Here is a 25617-nt window from a genome sequence, read left to right on the forward strand (position 1 = left end):
TTTTTTTATGAAATAAGCGGGCAAACGAGCAAACGGGTCCCCTGATAGAAATCAACTTCTGTCACCCATGGACACTCGCATCATCAAAAGAGCTGCAGATGCGTTGTCGGCCTTTTAAGAGGGAATAGGTTAATAGGGTAGGGGAGGGTAGTGAAGGGAACAGGGTAGGGTAGGGAAGGGAAAAGGGTAGAGGATTGGGCCTCCAGTAAACTCACACCTCTATGAAAGTAGCAGCGCTTAAAGAACTGTTTTTTTTTTGTAATTTATATGGGCCATCGCCTCAGTGCTACTACTTTCACAGTAAACTTTCATAGTAAAACAGGGGACTCATACCGTACACACCCTAAAGACGTATTATCATTTTGTTTTGTTACACCCTGTATAATCTACTGCTTAAACCCACATGCCGAAAACATAATAATAACCGTTAGTTCAGTTAGGTTAAAATAATATTTAGTTATTTAGTTTAGGGTACTTCATATTGTTTAGCGAACAGGTATTAAATCATTAATCCGTAGCTTACGTTTACCCGCGCTATTATCTAAACATTTTGTGAACTGTAATTTCTGTGGCTTCGAACAAGTTTTATCTACACGAGCTAGACTACTAACATTACTCACAATATAAATAATATAACAGTAGACCAGCTCCATGCTAGACAACTGAAACGGGCACACGCATATTAGCGTCATTTCAGATCATAAAGTTAATATACCGTACCTAGCGGAATAGAGCAACAATCTCGAGCTGTCAAACGAAACCGAAATTGGTTTCATCTGTTTGTAAAAATATGTCTACGTATACACTTACACAAGATTTGTATGAGACCCATCGATCGTGGAATAACGAGACACAATAGCTTATCTATTGTTATCGCGGCCGGATGCGGCCGCTTAGGGCTTCATGAATTAAATTGTCAAAGTGCGGCACGTGCCGACTGGACGTCAAAAAAAGAGTGCTGCTGTCATGTATCACACGTCTCTTTTTACCACGCAGTGTTACTGCTAGTGACATCTCTCTTGCCCAGGCGTTTGTTTCTCTATTCCGCTAGGTATATTAACTTTATGTTTCAGATAGCTTGAAGTATTAAAGCGATGCAGCATCGCTCGTTTTAAAATCGTTATGATCAAAATACATCAGCGTGATCTCAGGAAACTTGAAGTAACAAGACAATGCTGTACAATGTCGGATGGGTGTTAAACTTGTTCCTTTGTTGAGTTTGATCCTAAAAACAGCAGAGTTTCTATACTGTAACTGTATGACATACTGCGGATCAGCCGACTGTAAATATCTCTAAGGATTTATTGGCCATCGCCCGCGTAAACTAGTGACAACTATACGACACTACATCTATTATATACTATACGACGTCTGCACGATTATACGACGTCGTCATTCAACGTAGATTTGTTTAACTCGATCCTAGGTTACGACCGCGATGCTACAATTATTACATTTAGATATATTCATTTTATATAGTGTCACTTGTTTAACACTGGGAGAAAAAGGTATTGCGTCCGCACTGCCTTTTACCCATAGGGTTGACCTACACGTACCACAACCACACCACAAGGTTGCGAAAAAATGTGGTCATCTGTATTACACATGTGGTAGATGCACACGCGCTGCAAAACGCGGTAAGTAACTACTTTGTATACAAAACACACATTTGACAACTTGACGCTCCGCTTCGCAGTCGCCTCGTCGCGTAGGTTTGGCCTAAGCTTTAGCTGTAGGTGACATACAAGCCACGAATGTCATGAGTCATGAGTCATGACTATAAGACCAAATCACTACTCTGCAGTCTGCACCTCGTCTCATCTCGTTTCGATATGAACTGTGTACTGAACGAGCTAAATAAACAAAACTTTTGCGCATGGTCATCAAAACTTACAACTTTTAATGTCTACTTTAAGACGGTAGTAAAAAAATAATATCCAACTTCGGAAATTACTATAAGTTATAACTCGTCATTTACTGCTTTAATATAGCTGGACTTTATGAAGTAAGCTGCGCGCTCGGCGATCATCATCACCGCCGCGTTGGTGTTCACGCTCGGTATGGTTGGCATGACGCTCGCGTCCACCACCCTCAGACCCTCCACACCGAGCATCCTCAGCCGGGGATCCACTACAGCATCGGCATCATCGCGTCTTCCCATCTTAGCCGTCCCTACAGGATGGTATACGTTGTAGGTGACAGTTCTAGCCATGCACTCCCAGTAATCGTCACTTTTGAAGTCGTATCCATCGCAGTCCTTGAAATATATCCGTTCCAACCGAGCGTCGACTTTCCTAAAACTTTCTGTATTTGTGATCTCCGAGACCCGCTTTAGGTTCTCAATAAAAGTGTCCATATCTCTTCTATCGCTGAAGTATTTCGAAAATATCTTCGGATGGTCAAAAGGATTGGTGGAACGTAGCAGAATTTTCCCCCTGGAGTGTGGTCTGCAAAGTGACACGAAGAATATTATTAGCTCTCTTTCGGCGTTCATGGATTCGATTTGTCTGCAGATTTCATCGTCCATTGACATTATTTTAGTACAGATGGAGAAGAGGTAGGTCGTGTTAGGAACGAAATAGTTGTGGTCGATTTGAACATCAGGCATCGCTTTGCCATCTGGAGCAGATAGAAATGCGTTTATATTGGGTTGGTGGTAATTCTTAGATAGAGGACCGCTTCTCTCTAACAAATACTTGGCTGTAGCTTTATGCCAGTACATTTCATCTTCTGATTCGGCGCCTGTATCAAAAGTAACAGGTACCGGTATTCTCACATGATCTTGCAAGTTTTCACCAACTTTCAAATCAGATATTACATCAATATCAATTTCTTCTAAATGCTCTTTAGGCCCAATACCTGATTGCATTAATAAGACAGGAGTGTTAATAGTTCCAGCACTTATGATAACTTCTTTTGAAACAAAAAATGTAGCCTTTGTTTTATCTTCCAATACGACTTCCACTCCTATAACAGTGGATTCTCTGAAAATTATTTTACTAGCGAATGCATTCTTTAAAATGTACAAATTGTTTCTCTCTTTAATTGGATTTAAGAAAGCTGTCGCTGTACTCACTCTCTTTCCTTCATGAATCCCTCCTCGGAGCTTTCCAAATCCAATTTGGGTAGGTCCATTCAAATCATCTAAATATTTGAGACCCAGTTCTTTGTACGACTCCTCTAACATGTGCAGTATGTTTGTATGAGTAAAATTCAGTTCATTTATGATAAACTCTCCTTCCGTGCCGTGATTATTAACTAGCTCTGGATTATTTAGGATGTACGGATCCATCATTCGCTCGCTTTTCTTGAAATACTTTTGGATGTTCTGCCAATCCCAACTCTCGTCTTGTAGACGCCATGCTTCGTAGTCCCCTGGACTTCCTTTCATGTGCAGCATTCCGTTGATGGATCCCGTGCCTCCGATCATTCTGCCACGAGGCCAGAACGACCTGCCGTCTGCGCAGCCCCTGTTGGTCGTGTTGTCCACCTCAGTATGGTACTGCCAAACTTGATCACTTCTGTGCGTGTCGCCGGAGAAATTCGGTATCTAGAAAGGAAAAATATATTTTATGGAATTATAAAGAAAGAATGTAAGATCTTGAATGTTTTTGCTGTAGATGTTTTTGCTGTAGTATGATTTAGACGTGGGAGAGCCATGCTTTGGCACGATTGGGCCGGCTAGACCGGAGAAATACCACGTTCTTACAGAAAACCGGCGTGAAACAACGCTTGCACTGTGTTTCGCCGAGTGAGTGAGTTTACCGGAGGCCTAATCCCCTACCCTATTCCCTTCCCTACCCTCCCCTAATCCCTTTCCTTCTCATCCCTATCCTCCTCTATTACCCTATTCCCTCTTAAAAGGCCGGCAACGCACCTGCAGCTCTTCTGATGCTGCGAGTGTCCATGGGCGACGGAATTTGCTTTCCATCAGGTGCTCCGTTTGCTCGTTTGCCCCTTATTTCATAACAAAAAAAGATGTAAGTAAGTATAAGTGACCAAATCACTTACACATTAAAGTTACTTATGTATAACTTAAGTTTCCAATGTTCATTTGGTACAATAGGTAACTTAAACAGTATCGAACACATTTATAAACAAAGTTTTCTAACATGAAATTTTGTAGTAGTTGTGACATTGTACAATTAACTAGCAAATATAGGTATCATAGGTACCTAAACCTATTTTTATATTATTTACTCGCAATGGCCTTATTTAACGTAGGTATGAATTTGCAGGAGAACTCTATTTGGGAGGTCCTACCACCAGTCATCTAGTGAGTTGCTTAACGTTTGAGGCCCTTATAGGTTTATCATTACACTTACAATGCTCTCCAAGGGCGGGTCCCCTCCTGCCTCCACCAGTAGCACCTTCCACTCCTCGAGCTCGGTGAGGCGGCTGGCCAGCAGCGAACCGGCAGTCCCCGCGCCAACCACGATGAAGTCGAATGAGTCGCCATCTTGAATTGAAAATATTAAAACTTTTGGTGTCGGCCCACATCATGCTGTCTAACGGTCAGAATTTAGTGGGGCTAAAATGGTCGCTTTGGAGAATCATATATGATTCACTTTCATTCATATATGATTCATCATAATATGATTCACTTTTTTAAAATACCAAAATGCAGGTCTGCTTGCAAGTTGCAATTCATTAATTCGTACTAATTTGACATTTGTCAGTTTGACAGTTTTCATTTCATTTGCTGAATTGATTGAGAGGAATTGCTATGTGACCATTTTAGCCCCGCTGTATTCTGCGTTCCGCGATCTCTGTAACCTATGTGGCTTAGAACTAGGTTGCAGTCCGACTAGCTAGGAGCTCTGACCGCCAGACCGCACGCAGTGGGGCCGACGCCATAGGTGCATGTTCAAGATAGCTATTCAGAATTAAACTTTATTCAATCATACAAGAATATACACGATTCATTTTAATGTTGACCTGGGCCAGATTCTCATTCGTCGAATGGTGGTTTCTTTCCCACTTGCGAGTTAGATAGGCTGCGATCATGGCGTCATTTGAGTTATAAGAATGATCCCCTGTCTTGCACGACAAATCATTACAGATTGCAAGATTTTGTTGAATCTAAATCCAAGCCACGCAACCAAGTTTTGTTCTTGCAAATAATCGTGTATTCTTGTGTAGTAAGTAAAGCTGAATTTTAAATTAGGTTTAAGTTTAAAGAATTTATTCTCAGAAGTCATACAGTCACTTAAAAAGTTACATTTTTTTACAATGGTCATATTACAGTGATATAAATAAACAATAGTTATTACTTATCTACGTACAGACTATAAATATCAGGAAGAGAATATTAACTCTATGGTGAAGACCCGTCTAACACACATTAGATAATGTTCTAGTGTATCTACAAAATCAAAATCAAAAATATTTTATTCGGAGTAATTTTTTTACAAAAACTTTACCGAACGTCGATACTACGGTGCCTACCGCCGGTTCGGGAACTAACCCGGCGAGAAGAACCGGCGTAAGAAACTCGCAACACAATTCTGTATAGCTGTTATAATCCAAGACGTTTTACATATTACGACTACACCATTAATCATGACACTCTGAAGACAGGGGAACCCCCGTGAGCCGGCGATGCAGACGTGAGTCGTGACGGTTCAGTTCTCACGTAATAAGGTCGAGGGTCAATTCAGACCCGCAGTCGAAGGCAGCTTTGGGCTTTGGAGACTTTTGGAGATCAGTGATCACCCTTACATATTGTGCGTGTAAAAATGAGCCTATAAGATTTAAGTGCGTTCGTAAATATGAAAATAGACTGGATACACTTTAACGAAACTTAACCTTTATAATATCAGCCAAGTAAGAATGCCGCAGTGTTCCTTTTTTCCTCAAGTTACTTCGATTTCCGAAAAATTTGTTCAGCAAATATTTAATCAATTATTATCTAATGATATAGTTTTAGTTGTCTTTAACATAATCTCGCCTTTATTAATATCCCTACAATTTCGTATTTGCCCACCATGACTTTTTGAAATTTCACTTTTCATTAATTTTTACGGTTTGCGCTGTGGTGACTCTACGTGAATGTGAACTAATCCTAAGCTGGGGATAATAATTAGGAGTATCATAAGGCGGGGATTACCCGCGCCGCTGTCCGCACTTAGCTTATTAAACATTGACTGATTAGTTCCTACTGGAGCAGACGGGGTGTCGGACTTTTCGACAAGAAACTAAAATTATCTAATTTCTTCCCCGGAGTTGTCAGAAAGTACACATGTACTATCAGAGAAGTTTATTAGGCAATTGGGAGACCTACATATTTTTCTTGTTTGTAAGTTGTAAGTTGCATTATGTTTAACCCCGGTCCCCGCCGACATAATACTATGAGGACTTTCATTAAGATGACCGTAAGTACATAATCCGACCAAATGACGTAGGTATTTAATGGTTGGTGCTTTCACAGTAATTAAATCGGTCTTGACTTAAAACACGACTAACATTGAGTCGTCATAACCCGACCAAATTACGTAGATAATACCTATTAATCAATAATTTCTCTCATGGACGTAAGTGGACGAGTCGCTCGTCCTTTCTATTAATAATTAAAAACATTTAAACCTAAATATTATAAATGGCCTTAAATATTCGAAAAAGGATTATTTCCACCGCAAACGAGGGTTCCACGACAAAGTTGGAGCTTCTAGTGAACAAAATATAGGAAAAGGTGAGTCAATATTGGTCCGGGGTTATTTACTTAGCTGAGTGTTAGCTCTGCGGATTACGGCCGGATTATGATTTCTGGAAGAATATAATATTAAGGATGATTTTATTACGTTAATACATTAATAAAGATGGATTTGATTGTGTTATGATTTACGTAATTCAGTACTTAGTTTATTGTTTTTAGAATACTAAATTATTGTAACTTAACTATTTTAGACTAAATTAGATGGTAGTTTTAATATTTAAATCTGGCCACACTGATAACGTGCAATCCCAAGGCTACGTTCGCTTCACTTGGAGTGGGGGTTGACGGGTAAAAATTGTGTATAAATACCCCAAGAGCGCAGTATGATGCGAATTTTGACGGAAGAACAATTGTAAGAGGAATCTCTGCCCGAAAGTGTACCACTGTATAATATTGTAGAATAAATGTATTTGAAAGTCATCATGCAGTTTCTTATCATCTCAGAAGAGGGAGAAAAATCCAGGTACGCTCACTTTATATTCACTTATTATTAAATTTCTTAACTGGGATTAAATATCTTTATTTCTCATAAGTGTAACGATGCTCCCAGATAAGAAATCTGAAAAGTAATAGTAGTAAAAGAGTTATCTAATGATAGCATACAATGATTTGAAATATTCACATACAATTAATATGAAAAGAATGTAGGGTACTTTTAAAATATTTTTCAAAAGTATGTTAACAGCTGAAAGTATCATGAAGGTGCAATCGCCATACAAATATATATTATTAGCTGTGTTCTGAAAGTCGATGTAGATGTTGCGTACATTGAGGTAAATCGTTTTAAAGTGCAGCATCTTCGTATAACAAACTTCTTTAACAATAGTAATTAGTACGCGGTGAGTATAATTGGTATGTCCTATCTATTTTTCTTTTGTGTAGTTGATGTTTCTTTGTAAAGTGTGTTTATTTAAATTGAGCCGACAGTTATTATGAAATGATTTTTACTGTAATGAAATAATTTTGTTTTCGATAATTTTAGATTATCAAATGTGAAATTTTTATATGAAAAATTAATTTGTGCATTCGAGAGTTATATCTTATAATGAAGATGAGATGTTTTAATTTACTTGAGTATTAGAGTATCTGAGATTTTTACAAGTAATATAAAATTATTTAATTCAGTCATTATTACTTTGCAACAAGAGGCATTTGAAAAATACGTTGCGGAGTAGAAAGAACTCGATACACGTAACAATCACGCACCACACACATAATACCTTCCACTTGGTCGAGGCTACTCTTCGACAGTGAATTTAACATTACACATTTCACTTGGTCGAGGCAACTCTTCGACAGTGAATTTAACATAACATTTTGACATCATTACACATTTCACTTGGTCGAGGCAACTCTTCGACAGTGAGTTAATCTTACATTTTAACATGCATCATTACACATTTCACTTGGTCGAGGCAACTCTTCGACAGTGAATTTAACATAACATTTTGACATCATTACACATTTCACTTGGTCGAGGCAACTCTTCGACAGTGAGTTACATTTTAACATGCATCATTACACATTTCACTTGGTCGAGGCAACTCTTCGACAGTGAATTTAACATTACATTTTAACATCACTATAAATTTCACTTGGTCGAGGCAACTCTTCGACAGTGAGTTAAGATTACATTTTAACATGCATCATTCATTATACATGTCACTTGGTCGAGGCTACTCTTCGACAGTGCACACCACATGTAGTTCACATTTGGACTGCTTATAGCTGCAATTATACACAATTCGCATTACACTACTCCAATATAACTTTTATTTTTATGAATAGCAAAGAGCCTACATAATATGGAAGTTGATAAAATATCCTTTTTATTACAAGATTTCAAAACGCCAAAAAGAATATTCATAACTAGTATTTTTTTAGTGATGTGCAAGATTTTAGCTAATATATATTATCTATGATGTATTATGTAAATATTTGGTACAGAATTACTTAACTAATTGTTTGTTCAATAAAAGAAATGAAATAATTAATAATGACCTGAATGGTTGGACATGATCAAGTATTTTGCTTGGAAAGATAACCAAACAAGTAATATAGATAAATCGAACAACGATATCAAAATACTAATGCGTCCTAAGGCACACTGCTCTCAGATGAGTGAGCTCACTCTTTTCGAGAGTGATACATTTTCGCGCTAACGATTGTATGGAATGCCTTTTCTAACATTCTAATTCTATGAAATCGAAATGGTTTATGCTAATATGATAGTATGAGATCTGTTTATTGCAGTTTATCCTTTTTATTGTCAATTTCAAGGGGTCGATTCAATAACTAGATCATTTTTGTTTTCATGAATGCTGTGGAGTGAACCATTGATTAAAGTTGCTATGGAGTGCAATATTGATTAAAGTTGCTATGGAGTGGACCACTGATCAAAGTTGCTGTGGAGTGGACCACTGATCAAAGTTGCTGTGGAGTGAACCACTGATCAAAGTCGCTGTGGAGTGAACCACTGATCAAAGTTAATAGAATGAACGATTCAGAAAACCCAAAGGTATGTGCACTGAAAATTTTAAACCCAATTTCAACAGTATCATTTTCTTATTAAGAACTGTGGAGTGAACCACTGATTAAAGTAATAAAGTTTCTATTAAAAGTTTTGTTTTAAATGAAATTTGGAATAAATGAAATTTGGAAAAAATGAAATTTGCAAAAAATGAAATTTGGATGAAATGAAATTTGGATTAAATAAAATTTGGATTAAATAAAATTTGGATTAAATAAAATTTGGAATAAATGAAATTTGGAATAAATGAAATTTGGAAAAAATGAAATTTGCAATAAATGAAATTTGGATGAAATGAAATTTGGATTAAATAAAATTTGGATGAAATGAAATTTGGATAAAATGAAATTTTAATTAAACGAAATTTGAATTAAACGAAATTTGAATTAAACGAAATTTGAATTAAACGAAATTTGAATTAAACGAAATTTGAATTAAACGAAATTTGAATTAAACGAAATTTGAATAAAATGAAATTTGAATAAAATGAAATTTGAATTAAATTTGAATTAAATGAAATTTGAATTAAATGAAATTTGAATTAAATGAAATTTGAATTAAATGAAATTTGAATTAAATGAAATTTGAATTAAATGAAATTTGAATTAAATGAAATTCGAATTAAATGAAATTCGAATTGCATGAAATTTGGATTGTATGAAATTTGAATAAAATGAAATTTGAATAAAATGAAATTTGAATAAAATGAAATTTGAATAAAATGAAATTTGAATAAAATGAAATTTGAATTAAAATAATATAAATTTGGACTGAATGAAATTTGGATTTAGATGGGTTAAACAAAATTTAGTGAATTAGATTAAATGAAATTTATTGAATTATTAATGAAATTTATTGAATTATTAAATGAAATTTATTGAATTATTAAATGAAATTTATTGAATTATTAAATGAAATTTATTGAATTATTAAATGAAATTTATTGAATTATTAAATGAAATTTATTGAATTATTAAATGAAATTTATTGAATTATTACATGAAATTTATTGAATTATTACATGAAATTTATTGAATTATTACATGAAATTTATTGAATTATTAAATGAAATTTATTGAATTATTAAATGAAATTTATTGAATTATTAAATGAAATTTATTGAATTATTAAATGAAATTTATTGTATTAATGAAATTTATTGTATTAATGAAATTTATTGTATTAATGAAATTTATTGAATTATTAATGAAATTTATTGAATTATTAAATGAAATTTATTGAATTATTAAATGAAATTTATTGAATTATTAAATGAAATTTATTGAATTATTAAATGAAATTTATTGAATTATTAAATGAAATTTATTGAATTATTACATGAAATTTATTGAATTATTACATGAAATTTATTGAATTATTAAATGAAATTTATTGAATTATTAAATGAAATTTATTGAATTATTAAATGAAATTTATTGAATTATTAAATGAAATTTATTGTATTAATGAAATTTATTGTATTAATGAAATTTATTGTATTAATGAAATTTATTGTATTAATGAAATTTATTGAATTATTAATGAAATTTATTGAATTATTAAATGAAATTTATTGAATTATTAAATGAAATTTATTGAATTATTAAATGAAATTTATTGAATTATTAATGAAATTTATTGAAATCATGAAATTTATTGAAATCATGAAATTTATTGAATTATTAAATAAAATTTATTGAATTATTAAATGAAATTTATTGAATTATTAAATGAAATTTATTGAATTATTAAATGAAATTTATTGAATTGTTTAATGAAATTTTTGAATTAATAAATGAAATTTTTGAATTGTTAAATGGAATTTATTGAATTGTTAAATGGAATTTATTGAATTGTTAAATGGAATTTATTGAATTGTTAAATGGAATTTATTGAATTGTTAAATGGAATTTATTGAATTGTTAAATGGAATTTATTGAATTGTTAAATGGAATTTATTGAATTGTTAAATGGAATTTATTGAATTGTTAAATGGAATTTATTGAATTGTTAAATGGAATTTATTGAATTGTTAAATGGAATTTATTGAATTTGATTAAGTGAAATTTATTGAATTTGATTAAGTGAAATTTAGTGAATTCAATTAAGTGAATTTGAGTGAAATGGATTGAATTGAGATTTTAGACTGGAGTTGACTGAAATGGAAAAAAGTGTCTATACATTCTGCCTTTCTAGAGGCGTACAAAACTTTCGAAGCGGTGATAGTTTTTGAAATTCGACACGTGTTTCTTAACATTCTTGGCTACTGGACCATGTTAAGGTTCTTAAATTCGTTTTAAATAGATGTTAAGTCTTTACTGGGGCTTAAATAATTTGAATTTATTTCCTGAAAGAATGGTTCGTGCATTTGCTCCTACTAAAAATTAGTATTCAGAATGTTTTTGTTAGAAATTAAGAAACGCTGCAGTGAATATCCAATATTATTAATCCTGAAAGTTCAACATTCACCATGTCAATATTCGTGTCGCATCGTCACTCCTTGACTTGGCTAGATAATAATGCATCTAGGTACATAGGTATAAATAAAAATTACTATGTTAAAGCACTTACTATGTTAAACATACAAAGCAATGGGCGTGACAGTTTTTCCATGTATCACAAAATGTAAAGATTGTAGAATATAGGTGTTAGGTACTATTATTGGGCTCGCTTCGCTCGCCCCGATTATAATTGCCAAAGTTATGTCAACTGCAAATAACACTTCTTTGTGATTGATAGCGTTAGGAGTGAGTGAATTTAATATATTATTATTAATTATTATGTTAAACTTTCTCGTGTCGGTGTTTGCTCGCAAGCTCCTCCAGAGCGCCTCAACCGATTTTAATGAAATTTTGTATGTACATTCGTTGGACCTGAGAATAGGTTTTTATCTGCTTTTTAAATATTGATACTAGAAATAATTTATACGGCAAAACGTTCGCCGGGTCAGCTAGTAGTTATATAAAGTAAAAGCTGAAAGAGACTAAGAAACTTCTTTTGAGGTAAGCTAAACTTATTAAGCTATAACGATTAAGAATTATAATGTAACTCTACTGGAACATTTTTGTGTTTTAGATATTTATTATTTTTACATAATATTGTAATTTGTAGACAATTGGATGAACAATTTTTAAGCGAACTTTTTGCTTTACCTCGTAAACGGTAGTGTCATTGAAAGCAATCAGTTTTGCGAACTACAAAATCAAACGTTTTTTTGTCATATCCAGAAAAATGGCTACCACAAGATTCCTATCATCGATAGATCAAAGCACTGTAATGTTGTATTTCTGTTCTTATAAAACAAACTGTTCGCTTCTATTCGGTGGTATATAAAAATCGTATACCTAGTCAATAATTTTAAGATACCTATTTAAAAAAAAATAAAAAAACTTCAAATTGTTACGATTACGAATAATACGGTAACAAAGAGATGAGACAATTCTATCTACTGTTACTGATGTAAACAATTACTAAGTGAAGATTCGATCCGTTTAATTATATTTCCTTAAATCTACTTCGGACTATAAGTACATATTGAGAAGTTTAAAGGGGTTGGCTTATATTTCTGGTCCACACTTTTAGTATTTTACTTTTAAAATTGTCAAATTCTACTGCATTAGTGTTTTACTTTTAAAATTGTCAAATTCTACTGCATTTATCTTTGATTAAATATAGATTTTTTATAACAGTCTGTCGTATAGTATTTTGGTTATTATTCGTTGAAATAGAATTAGCAAAGCTGCTATCGAAGTAGAATTTAATATGATTTGTCAATGGGATGTTTTTCTTTTAATTCGTCAAGTTAAAGTTCCACGTGGTCGCTAGATTGAGTATTTGGTAGACAACAATCGATGATCCCAAATGTAAAACTAGACGCATTTATATTTTAAATTTTTAATGAATATGTAGAAAATAGTTAAGGTCAACTTGGGGAAGACCGGCAATCAGCATACTTTATTTGAATTGTATTAAACGTTCATTCGACACTCGGACGCTTTTCAAAATTTGGTTATGGCAAAATTTTGCCTACACATCAGGACGATATCTATTTTTAACCGACTTCCTTCATGTTAAATGGTTAATATTCTACTAATGTTACAAAATAAAAACGATAGCGATAGGTATCACAATTCTAAAAGTAAAAAATACTTTTAAGTTTAAGGTCAAAACTCCTTTACTTAATTATTATTATTGTTGATATTGTAGTTTTCTATTCTCCTTTGTAAGAGTTTGTTCCAAAGTTGCGGGCTTGTGGCCAAACAACTATTATTATTATTATTTCTGACAAGTTACTTATTTAAACTACTTAGTATTACTAAACTGGCCTAAAGTATTTAAGGGTCATGTGAGATTTAGATTAAAGACGAAGCAAAAACATAGAAATGACTCAACATTATAGTTTTATGCCTGATCTGGAGCTCGTGGAATCTAGATTTAAAACTATAATTATGTTTAGAAATATAACCAAGTTAGTCCCGAATTATTCGAGAACCGATAGAAAATCAGGCATGTATCACACTATCTCTGGTTTAGATGATTAGAAGAAAGTCATTTAAAATGATAATTAAATTACTCATTAATAATTCCGGTAATTTCTTGGTATTATTTAAAAATGTATCAATGCAGTCTGTGTTTTTATGATTATTAATAGTTAAGTTATATTTTTGCAGTGAATCTTAGTATTTGCCCTTGAACCTTTGCCTTTTGATTACCATAAGTTTATGTTGAACAAGATTTTATTTTAGAAAGAAGCATAGTTTATAAAATGCTGTACTATAACAATTGTTTCGAAAAATGTGATAAAGGCATTACATAAGTATGCTCTTTACTGCAGAAAAGCTTAACATGAAGATGTCATGGTTTAAACAAATTTGTTAATTTTGGGTAGTCTTGTAAGTTAATAAAGTGTATAAAATATATTCCCATCTCCACATAAAATAAATTTTAAATTACTTGATATTTAAAAATGTAATTCAGTATATACTTTCCTGGGAATATGATGATTACTATTTGAAGTTCTATATAGATAATTTATTATACAGTTAGTTTTTTTCTGGGAATATCAGATGATCACAGATCTATACAGATGCAAATGATAAATAAAATTAGAATCGGCTGAAGTGAAGTTCCATACTAGTAGCTTTAAAAGTAAAATTGGAAGACCAATAATTGTTAAAACTTCCAGAGGTTTATATCACCAGCGATATTTGATAAAGTACCTAAGATAGGTAATTTTATTTTGTTTTGTTTCTTGTGTGAGATGTTATTAAGTATTTAAGCTTATTTTTAATATTGCCGTTTGTTTCTATTAAGTTTTTTGTGATATATAATTTTATTTTCTTGACACTCGAGTTATGTAATTTCTATTAAATGAATCGCTAAGATAATTATTCTAATGCGCTTTTGTGTAGTTCACAAATTCAGCATAAGTAACTAAAATTTTAGATAGTTGTACTTCTATAATACTGTAATTACCACATTTGTTTTTATTGTTTCAACAATGTTGGTTGATATAATTGCAAAGCAATTATTGTACAAAATCTTATAAGTTATATTAGTTTTATTAATGTTTGTATATTGTAATATTAATTATTATATTATATTTTATCATTCTACACGGTTTGTAACAAAACAACAAATGAATTGTTTTTCTAAATGTAAAATTTAATTTGATATAAATAACAATAGGTTAGTTTATAGTGAAAATGTATAGATAACTAAAAATATGTTATATGTATTGCACCATTGATGATTGTTTTAAGAGTGCATCGGGACGCTGCACGTTGTCGGATGGCCGAATGTTATGATTTACGTAATTCAGTACTTAGTTTATTGTTTTTAGAATACTAAATTATTGTAACTTAACTATTTTAGACTAAATTAGATGGTAGTTTTAATATTTAAATCTGGCCACACTGATAACGTGCAATCCCAAGGCTACGTTCGCTTCACTTGGAGTGGGGGTTGACGGGTAAAAATTGTGTATAAATACCCCAAGAGCGCAGTATGATGCGAATTTTGACGGAAGAACAATTGTAAGAGGAATCTCTGCCCGAAAGTGTACCACTGTATAATATTGTAGAATAAATGTATTTGAAAGTCATCATGCAGTTTCTTATCAATTGTTAGTTGAATAGGCTCGGAACTCTCCGAGCCTATTCAGTTAACAATCTCTTATATCTTTAAACGAGTAATTCTTGTATGAAGATATAAGAGGGGGTTTCGGGGGCGATAAATCGATCTAGCTAGGAATCATTTTTAGAAAATGACATTTTATTCGTGTTTTATCGAATACCGAGCAAAGCTCGGTCAAATAGCTAGTAGGTAATAATACAACTAATAGTCATTGGACTGGTTTCGATGAAAGTAGGCAGATAAAGAGGACTATAACTTTTGTACGGATAAATGCACGGTCATTAGTCATTACTCATTAGCATGGGCGTATATAAGGGGGGGGGGGGGGTCTTGGGGGTCCAGACCCCCCATTACTATCCATCTTACTTGTCCAATCGACAATATATTATGTACCCACCGATTTTCATCGACGAGGTACATGTATTTTTTTCTATTTACAATATAATAATAATTATTATACTGTAGAGCATGTGTTACAAAACTGACTTCCAGTGATGACACCTTTATTTATATTACTTTACTAATAATGATTGGTTCCAATTTAAATAATAATTAATAATTATAAAATCGTTTAATATACTTACTTAATCATAAAATATAATTTAAAATAATGTTATACTTACTTATAATAATAATAATCAGAACATATTTACAATATTTAATATTTAAAAATGTAAGAAGGTAGTTGTTAATAATTAATAATCATAAAATGTATAAATAGGGTGGTAACGGAAAAAAGGGGTTCACTCTGCTTGTGAAAGCTGACCAATAAAGGCGATATCACTAAGTCTATTTTTAAATTATACCGCTGCTGCTGCTGACCTGACTCCTGTTTCATCTCAGAAGTGGGATCAGGTGGGACGAAGACCAAATTTTTTTTTCCTTTCCAACACCATGATGGGTCCATATCGCTGTGGCTTGGGAAAGAAGAGGCCGAAACCCGTCGAGACATCATCGGATGAAGAGGCAAACGAAGGTAGTGAGACCTGTCCCTCTCCACGTCCACTGGTTACAAGCAAGAAGAGGAGAATTAACCATCTCGAAGCGGAAGTCATACCAGAACTCGACCCAGGTAAGAAAACGACAAATGTAAAGGGCTGGCTAAGTAAGATTGACCAGCTCGGAGATATGTATTCCTGGGACGAGAAAGATCGTATCTTCGTGATGCAAATTCGCCTTCGTGGTGCTGCGAGGGAGTGGTACGACGAATTGGAGGACTACACGGCCACGTGGTCGCAGTGGAAGCAAAATCTAACGTGCGCCTTCCCACGCTCCACGGATTACGTCGATCAGCTGGAAGAAATGCTAGCGAGGGTGAAGAACAACGACGAAACCATGACGAGGTACTTCCATGAAAAGATGTCCTTGATCAAGAAGTGTGGGCTGAAAGGCGACGCGGCTACCTCGTGTCTTATTCGTGGGTTGCCCGTTGAATTGCGACCGAATGCGAAGGCCTACAATTGCGAAACACCAGAACAGCTATATTTCGGGTTCCTATCATCGCTCGAAAACTACAAAGCCGTTGGTACAAAAATGGCGGAGCAAACGTCGAGCTGGCGTCGTGGGACCGTTTTGCCAAAAACTTGCTACAACTGTCGCAAAACCGGTCACGAAGCCAGGGACTGTCGCATCACTCGCTGCCAGATCTGTCAACGCTTGGGCCACAGTTCCGGTGCCTGCTGGTATGCTGCTGGGGCGACGGACGACGCGCTCCGACGGTACGCATCACAAGACCAGCGCGGCAGTGTGCAGGTATGTAAGATTAATTATAACAGTTACGAAATTCTATCAGATATTTATAAGAAAAAGATTATGGTCGACGGAGTAGCATTACTAGGTTATATCGACACGGGAAGTAAAGTTAATATTCTAACGTTAGAGACAGTTAAGCAATTGAAGTTAAATATTTTTAAATCAAACTTGTTAATGAGAGGTTTTGGCGGTTTGTATATTACGTCACTAGGTAATGTAAAATTCACAATAAGTATAGATAGCATTAGTGTAAATAGTGAGGCTGAAGTGACCGACACGGATCTTAAGGATTTAAATATGATAATTGGTAGCCCTATATTAAAACATCCAAATTTAACACTCATAGCCAACTATAAAACTGTTATGTTAGTACCGAACATAAATAGCAATTTTCATAGTACCCACTTTTTATCCGATATTAATTTATGCTCTAACGATTTTGTAGAAAGAATCCCTTTGTATTTAGTGAACGATCTTGAATTACAGCCCGGGGATACCCGTTTAATTAACGTTTGTGTTACACATAACTTAGACAGTAGCAGTTTACTCGTGACGCGGACTATTATTTTCGATTTTGACAATGTATCGTATTATATACCGCAATCGATCTTAAAATTCGGTGACTATACATTACAAATAACTAATTTAGGCGATACGTGTATTTATTTTCAAAAGGGTAAATTACTCACAAGGGCTGACATTTTCGACGTAACCGATGTAATGTTATTTTCGAATAGCCAAATTAGCAGTGATTTAAATACGGTTCAAACGAAACCAATAGACATTTCGGATATAAGGGTTGGGGATATTGGTGAATTTTATTGTAGTAGGTTATTGGATTTGTTGAACCAATATAATACGGCATTTGCAGGATGTAGTGATCAGCTAGGATGCACTAGTTTATTAGAGATGCGTATTCATACTAAAACGGATGTACCGGTACACAGGAAACCGTATAGAATGTCATATAAGGAGGCGGGTATGGTCGAAGAAAAGATAAGTGAACTGATTTCAGCGGGAATAGTTCGCGAGTCAAACTCGGATTATGCTAGTCCTGTAATATTGGTAAAAAAAAAGGGGGGCGATTACCGCTTATGTATCGATTACCGCGCTCTCAACAACCAGACCATTAAGGATCGATATCCACTTCCACATATCGATGACCAGATCAATCGGCTTTCAGGGAAAATGCAGTTCACTGTTTTAGACTTAGCGCAAAGTTATTATCAAGTTAGAATGTCTGAAGACTCTATACATAAGACTGCATTCGTTACATCGACAGGGCAGTACGAATTCCTTCGGATGCCGTTTGGTCTGGCCGACGCCCCCGCCGTGTTTTCTCGTCTCATCCAAAAGGCATTACAACCTTTAAACAATAAATTAGCAATTTATTTGGATGATTTGACAATACCTTCGGTGAGTATAGATGAGGGCATCGATTTACTTCAGCAGGTTCTCGAACTTCTAGGCCGTGCCAACTTAAAACTTAATTTACAGAAATGTTCCTTTCTGCAAAATAGTATAAACTACCTAGGACACGAAGTGACTGCCGGCTCCGTGCGTCCAGGATTAGCTAAAATCGAAAGTGTGTCGCAGTTTAGGCGTCCTCGTAACGTACACGAGGTTAGACAATTCATTGGACTCGCTTCCTATTTCCGAAAATTCGTGCGTGGCTTTGCCGAAATAGCTCGTCCGCTTACTGTTCTCACTAAAAAGTCTGTTAACTGGGAGTGGGGCCCCGAACAGGAACGATCTTTCGAAAATCTCAAGGCAGCTTTAACTGAAAGGCCAGTACTGGCAATTTATAATCGACGTGCTAAAACGGAGCTACATACGGATGCTAGTAAGTTAGGTCTAGGAGGAATTATGTTACAATACCAAAATGACGATACTCTAAAACCAATAGCTTACTTTAGCCGTGTTACTTCAAGGGAGGAACAGTATTACCACAGCTACGAGCTAGAGACCCTGGCAGTCGTAGAGTCCTTAAAACGTTTTCGGATATACCTCACTGGCATACCCGTCACGGTTATTACTGATTGTGCAGCTTTACGTAACACGCTCACAAAAAAGGATCTCGTTCCACGTATCGCTCGTTGGTGGCTCACGATCCAAGATTTTGATATCGCGATAGAATATCGTTCCGGGGAGCGCATGCGACACGTCGACGCCCTTAGTCGCAATCCTTTACATACAGTTTCAGTTCTTAGCATTGATAAAGACGATTGGCTTATAACTTTGCAACTACAGGATGACAATATACAACATATTATTAAACAACTCGGCGAGGACACTCAAAATTCGGACATTAAAAATAACTTCGTAGTTTTAGACGGCCGTTTATTTCGTAAAACCCTCTACGGGAATAGATTTGTGATACCTAAGCTTTCGAAATGGAGCCTGTTACAAAAATATCACGATCAAGCGGGCCACTTGGGGTTCGATAAATGTGAAAAACTTATTAAGTCGCAATTCTGGTTTTCTAGAATGACTCGATTTATAAAAAAGTACGTTAAGGCTTGTTTACAGTGTGCTTATGCCAAAGGAAACTACGGTAAAACTGAGGGCGAGCTGCACCCTATAGAGAAGCCTAGCATACCCATGCACACGTTACACGCCGATCATTTGGGTCCCTTTCTTAAATCCCGTAATGGAAATATTTATATATTAGTTGTTATCGATTCTTTCACCAAATTCGTATTCGCTAGGCCCATGCGTAGTGTTAGTTCCGTTGAGACTATAAAAAATTTACGCGAAATTATATCGATATTCGGAAACCCATCCCGAATAATAACGGACCGTGGCGTAGCATTCACGAGTAGATATTTTAAAGATTTCGTCGTCGAAAAACAGATTAAACATGTTTTAAATGCAATAGCCTCGCCACGCTCTAACGGCCAAGTCGAGAGGGTAAACAGGAGCATTATTAACGGACTCAATACTACGGCGGAAAGTGAGTGTACCTGGGACGACAAATTATCTGACGTCGTGTGGGGTATCAATAACACCCCACATGCAGTTACTGGATGCACTCCTTTCAGCTTAATGTTCGCTCATAATAACACTCTTCTGCCTGCTTACCCCTCGACTAGTATTGATCACCCAGATTTAGTTCAGAGGTTAGGGGATCGGAGGATCCAAGCCAAAAATAAAATTGATCAATACATGACGGTTATGAAAAATCGCTACGATAAAAAACATAAAAAATGTAGGAAATACAATTTAGGCGAATTAGTACTTTGGAAAGGCGGGACGTCTCGTGATAACACTGGGGGTGTCACCAAAAAATTAGGCAGTCAGTATACGGGCCCTTATAAAATAACTAAGTTTGACCATTCTATTGACCGTTACCATATTAGCAGCATAAAAGGCATTAAAGGATACAAAAAGTTTAGTGCTGTGGTACCCGGAGAGGCCTTGCGCCCTTATCAATCCTCAATTTCAGATAGTTCGACCGATTCTGATAGGGAAGTAGATAGGGACGACCTTATAGATTTGCTAGAAAGTAAAAAATCACGTGATAGTTGTATAAACACTTATAAAACACTTATTATTACACTTAAATGTTAAATCCTTAACATTCGTTTAAAGCGTAGAACTTATTTATTTTACACACTAATGTGATCTGGTCAATAAGTTTGTTATGCAGATAGTAATTAATAAAATTATGTTAAAACTTAAAAATAATATAATATGTGTATTTAAATGTCAATTTACACTCTTTCCGTAATTTTCTTTTTCTAAATTTCATTTGCACTAAATTCCAGCCTTATTACCAATTCAAAGCATAATAATATAAGGATATTTAGACTTATCTGTGTGATTCTAAAATAATAAGTATCTGTGTGATGTCGACTATATCTAGTGAAAATTCTAGATCTGTGTGACACAACTAAAATATAATATCTAGTACTAGACTAGATCTGTGTGTCTCGAAACAAATAAAATAACTAATAAATAATCAATTAGATCTGTGTGATACTAAAATAATATCTAACAAATTATTTAGATCTGTGTGACCTGAAACCATATAACAAAACATTACATGCAACAATCAACTTATTTCTGTGTGATTTGAGAGCTATGATTTAATCTTATATTTAATTAAAATTAATTCAACGTAACATGGATATTGGATGATGTATTGATGACAATAACACTATATTATTTTGTATTACTATAAAATTGTGTTCACTATATTATTTTATTAGTGCAGTTACTGTCCCCTTTTATTTCCTTTCAGGTACAAAAGAATAACGCAATGAAAACCAACCAATTTGCCGTGGGACACAGCAAAGTGCAGGATGGCCGAGTGTTACAAAACTGACTTCCAGTGATGACACCTTTATTTATATTACTTTACTAATAATGATTGGTTCCAATTTAAATAATAATTAATAATTATAAAATCGTTTAATATACTTACTTAATCATAAAATATAATTTAAAATAATGTTATACTTACTTATAATAATAATAATCAGAACATATTTACAATATTTAATATTTAAAAATGTAAGAAGGTAGTTGTTAATAATTAATAATCATAAAATGTATAAATAGGGTGGTAACGGAAAAAAGGGGTTCACTCTGCTTGTGAAAGCTGACCAATAAAGGCGATATCACTAAGTCTATTTTTAAATTATACCGCTGCTGCTGCTGACCTGACTCCTGTTTCACATGTCCGTAGGCAGAATAGGTATTTAGGCTGCTGCAAAACCGTTCATGAGCGAGTCCAACTCACACTTGGCCGCTTTTTTATGTTAGGGACCCCCCCTTATCAAAGCTATATATACGCCCGTGCTCATTAGTCATTAGTCACTACATTACAAAAACCGCAAGTAAGGATTTTTATCACTGCAAAATGAATGGTGTTTTCAATATTTATTTGTACGTAGTAAGTAGTAAAGTGCTTATATTTTGAAGTAGGTACTTACTATAAAAAAAATATATTCACAGGCCCTACCTGTGTGACCTGTGACGTTGAACAGTGAACCTGCGTTATTCGGTCGGGCTATATTAAGTCAATGCTTGATCGACCTAATAATGCTAAGTACTCGCATACGGTTTTGCTGAATCGAGCAATTACGTCGAGCAAAACCCGCGGCTCGGCCTTTCGTCCCCACATTTAGCAATGCTCGATAGTTTTATTCTAAATGGATATATTTCATTCCATCAATCCGGCTCGATCCGGTTCCATCAATCCTTCGAGCGGCTCGATGCGAGCCTTCGAGCTGTCAGTTTTGCGGTCCACACAGTAATTATTACTCGATTTGGAGTAAAACTATCGAGCAAAACCGCGTGTGAGTACTTAGCACGTTAGTCTGCCATGTTCCTATGAATTGACTTCCCTGTTCGTACTTAAAATAGATAACAGTCGAAATACCTGATACCCGATGCCTCTGGTCTTTCGGCCAGTCCTCGGAGATCAGACACTGCGTGGTCAGCAGGTGGGTGACCAGGCTAAGGAAGGTGGATCCGGCAGCACCATCAACAGCGCAGGGACTTGACAAGCAGGACATGACGGTAATTGTTGCCTGAAATTATAAAAAGTGCCTACGATTAAACTGTCGTCAAACTCAAACTCAAACTTTTTTATTCAGAATAAATTTTTGCAAATGTTCTCTGAACGTCTACATGATGCCTACCACGGGTTCGGGAACTAATCCGGCGAGAACTCGCACGGGGCCCACTTTTTTACCAGAACCGTCACGCGAGTAAGCATTGCTATTTTTATTTAAATGGGGTTGAAACGATGGTTTTCTTTTCTGATATTTTTTGCACTAAACTGTAATAGTTCCATAGAACCTTAATGATTATAATTTTACTACAAAAATTTGGTTTAAATTATAAGAAATAACTAACTTAATCCCCTTACGATAAATGATTAAACCTCTTCAGTAGGTTTAAGAATCAAATTAGTTATTTTTAAATCAATGTTGCACTAAGATTTGTGTTGTGCCTTTCCAGTAAAACAAAACTATATTGTGTACCTTTGCTCTTGTTATAATTAAAACATTATTCACTTAAATATTAAGCACCAGTAAATTAACGAAAAGCGTCAAACACGTACACTGCAGTACTACTCACTAATTGAGATAACTTAAAATATTGTTGTAGGTAAATAATGTTGTGTTATGTTTTATCTGATATGAACTGTATTTGCATAACAATATTCATAATGTCCACTAAATCTAACAGATAACCGATCTGATATATAAATCAACTCCATTACATTTAAGCGAATGCATATGTCGTAGGATGATTTGATAAATCGAATCATCGCGAAAATTCTAGGGATTTCGCGAAAACATGGATAATATAAAAAAGTTAGGTTTTTTGCGAAAACGCGAGTTGCCTTAGTAACATTGCACATTCTTAACGCTGATTGGCTTGATTTTTGCTTACTGGCCAGCTCTTATTCTGATTGGTTACTATCTTTTTCTATATTATGTATCATTAAAGTATTACACCATAGAATTATAAAGGGTAAGAAATGATAATGCCTCTTCATAGGAACTTTACTTCTTATTAAAGTCAGTCATTTACAGTCATTTTGTATTTACAGACACACTTTTAGATAACTTTTCGCACTATTTTTGAAGTCCAACTGCAGTTTTAAACACATTAAAAAATATCAAAAACTGCTAGCTCGCTTACAAAAACGACCACAAAAAAAACAACGCGTGACAATGAATTGACATTTAAAACATCAAGTCTTCAACCAATCACAGAAGATGTTGTTGTGAGGTGCTTAAACCGACCAATCAGTGATTTTTTTCGATAATAACTAACGATTCGTTTCGCAATCTTACTAAGGCGACTCGTGTTTTCGCGAAAACACGTTACACGACCTTTTGTCAGTAAGGTTGAAAAATGTAATCACCATTGTCTAATTATCCGTGTTTTCGCGAAGTCCCTAGAATTTTCGCGATAATCCTATTTGTCAAATCACCCTACGACACATACAAACTATGACAATGGTTAGGTAAATTCACTAAATTGTTACAATAGTACTTAATATAGGACACGCCGCCCGCAACTCCGTTGCGCCAAAAATTCGTTTATTGTGGAAACCGCACATTTTTAAGGAATAAAAAATATCCTATGTAAAGTACATAGGATATTTCGGTACTCTACATATTATCTCCATACCAAACAGCAAAATATGTTCAGTGGTTTGAGAGACAGACTGTCTGTTAAAGTGTTAACTCTTTTCTTACTCGTCTGCTGAAGCAAAATTTGAAATGAAATTTATGTATAGAGGCACCCTTTTTTTTTTTTTTTTTTTATAACAGTGGGAAATGCGTTACGCATTCCCGACGGCCCGGGGGAAAAGGCCGCCGGGATATGTGGGACTCCCCAGGTGCTGTGGTAAGGAAGAGCACCCAGGTTTACCCACTAAAACCCACCGGTGCCTCCTCCTCCGCTTGTTGCTGGGCCGCCGGACCCGCCAGGGGCGAAACTGCAGCGGCCCAGTTAGCGGCGTTTGCTTCACAGCAACATCCGCCGTGCGACTGCCTGTCTACGACAGCTGCCGCTATCTCCGGGAGAGCAGTCCGAGGCACCGGACGCTCTTCAACCGGTCGAGCTCGTGCAATGGGCGGCGGATTCCCCAATCCGTCGCCCGAGCCCATTTAAGGCGGGAGTTGGCGCTCGTATTGAGCGCGCCTACGCCCTCCTCGCCTTCTTCTCATGGGGTCGGCGTCCTCTTGGGCCTCCCGAACCCTCTCGGCAGCCTCCTTCTGCAATAAAACAGATTCGCAGAAGGTGGAGACCGCTTCCCAAGCTTCTCTCGACCGGACCATGGATGACAGTATGGCCGGGAGAGTGAGGTCAAGTCCAAGTATAGAGGCACCCTGGACAAAAAATAATTGTCTTTACCAAAAATGTACGGTCACCGCGCTGTAAAAGAATTTCTACTAAACTAATTTGCAGGCAACATCTATGCTGTATCTATATGAGTAGATCCAACGGCTACTTAAAGGCAATTCCAACTATTTCGCTGTTCGCGCTCTTGGGCTAATGTATTGCAGCAATTACCGTATCAGCGAGTCTCGTAAACAATCGGCTATCGACATTCAACCCCGATAACAGTATTTACATGGCCAATTTCGTTTAATAAGTATTGATATTACAATATCAATACTTATTAGAGGAAATTGGCCATTGGTCCAACATTTTTTTGTTACATTATTAAACATAGTAGAAATATATTATTATGGCGTCCGCAAACCCGTTGCCAACATTTATTTATATATAGGACTTTAATGGGGCTGAAGGGTCTTTAAACTATAATATCTTGCGACAGCAGCGGAACAGACGATTGACAGTAATTTTATAATTTTCGCCTGGTGCATTGCTGTTACAAGATTCAAAACTACACTGCCGTGCGACACAAGAAATTCTCCATGAGAGACTGAAATCACAGATCAATTTATTTATTATTATTTAGTAAGTATCATAAAAAATACATACTTACTTA

The 25617-nt window shown here is 35.1% G+C and overlaps 2 protein-coding genes across 2 annotated transcripts; one reads left to right on the plus strand and one right to left on the minus strand.

Moving 5' to 3' along the window:
• Positions 1 to 1922: 1922 nt before the first annotated feature.
• LOC121732621 (glucose dehydrogenase [FAD, quinone]-like) lies at positions 1923 to 22654 on the minus strand. The gene is made up of 3 exons (XM_042122566.1): positions 22519 to 22654; positions 4326 to 4459; positions 1923 to 3550 (listed from the first exon to the last, which is right to left on the minus strand). Exons 1-3 carry the CDS (start codon positions 22652 to 22654, stop codon positions 1961 to 1963), a joined length of 1860 nt encoding a protein of 619 aa, XP_041978500.1. The 3' UTR covers positions 1923 to 1960.
• On the plus strand, positions 16076 to 21470 carry LOC121732624. The gene is made up of 2 exons (XM_042122575.1): positions 16076 to 17132; positions 21376 to 21470. Exons 1-2 carry the CDS (start codon positions 16275 to 16277, stop codon positions 21457 to 21459), a joined length of 942 nt encoding a protein of 313 aa, XP_041978509.1. The 5' UTR covers positions 16076 to 16274; the 3' UTR covers positions 21460 to 21470.
• Positions 22655 to 25617: the final 2963 nt, after the last annotated feature.

The sequence above is a fragment of the Aricia agestis genome, chromosome 12, assembly GCF_905147365.1.
Source record: "Aricia agestis chromosome 12, ilAriAges1.1, whole genome shotgun sequence".
NCBI lineage: Eukaryota > Metazoa > Arthropoda > Insecta > Lepidoptera > Lycaenidae > Aricia > Aricia agestis.

Bases quoted from the DNA above. Each gene is read 5' to 3' on its own strand.
- LOC121732624 (XM_042122575.1), top strand. From the start codon at position 16,275: ATGATGGGTCCATATCGCTGTGGCTTGGGAAAGAAGAGGCCGAAACCC. The intron at 17,133-21,375 runs GTATGTAAGATT...ATTTCCTTTCAG, and splicing joins ACCAGCGCGGCAGTGTGCAG to GTACAAAAGAATAACGCAAT.
- LOC121732621 (XM_042122566.1), bottom strand. From the start codon at position 22,654: ATGTCCTGCTTGTCAAGTCCCTGCGCTGTTGATGGTGCTGCCGGATCC. The intron at 4,460-22,518 runs GTATTTCGACTG...TTTCAATTCAAG, and splicing joins CCAGAGGCATCGGGTATCAG to ATGGCGACTCATTCGACTTC. The intron at 3,551-4,325 runs GTAAGTGTAATG...TTTCCTTTCTAG, and splicing joins ACCCGCCCTTGGAGAGCATT to ATACCGAATTTCTCCGGCGA.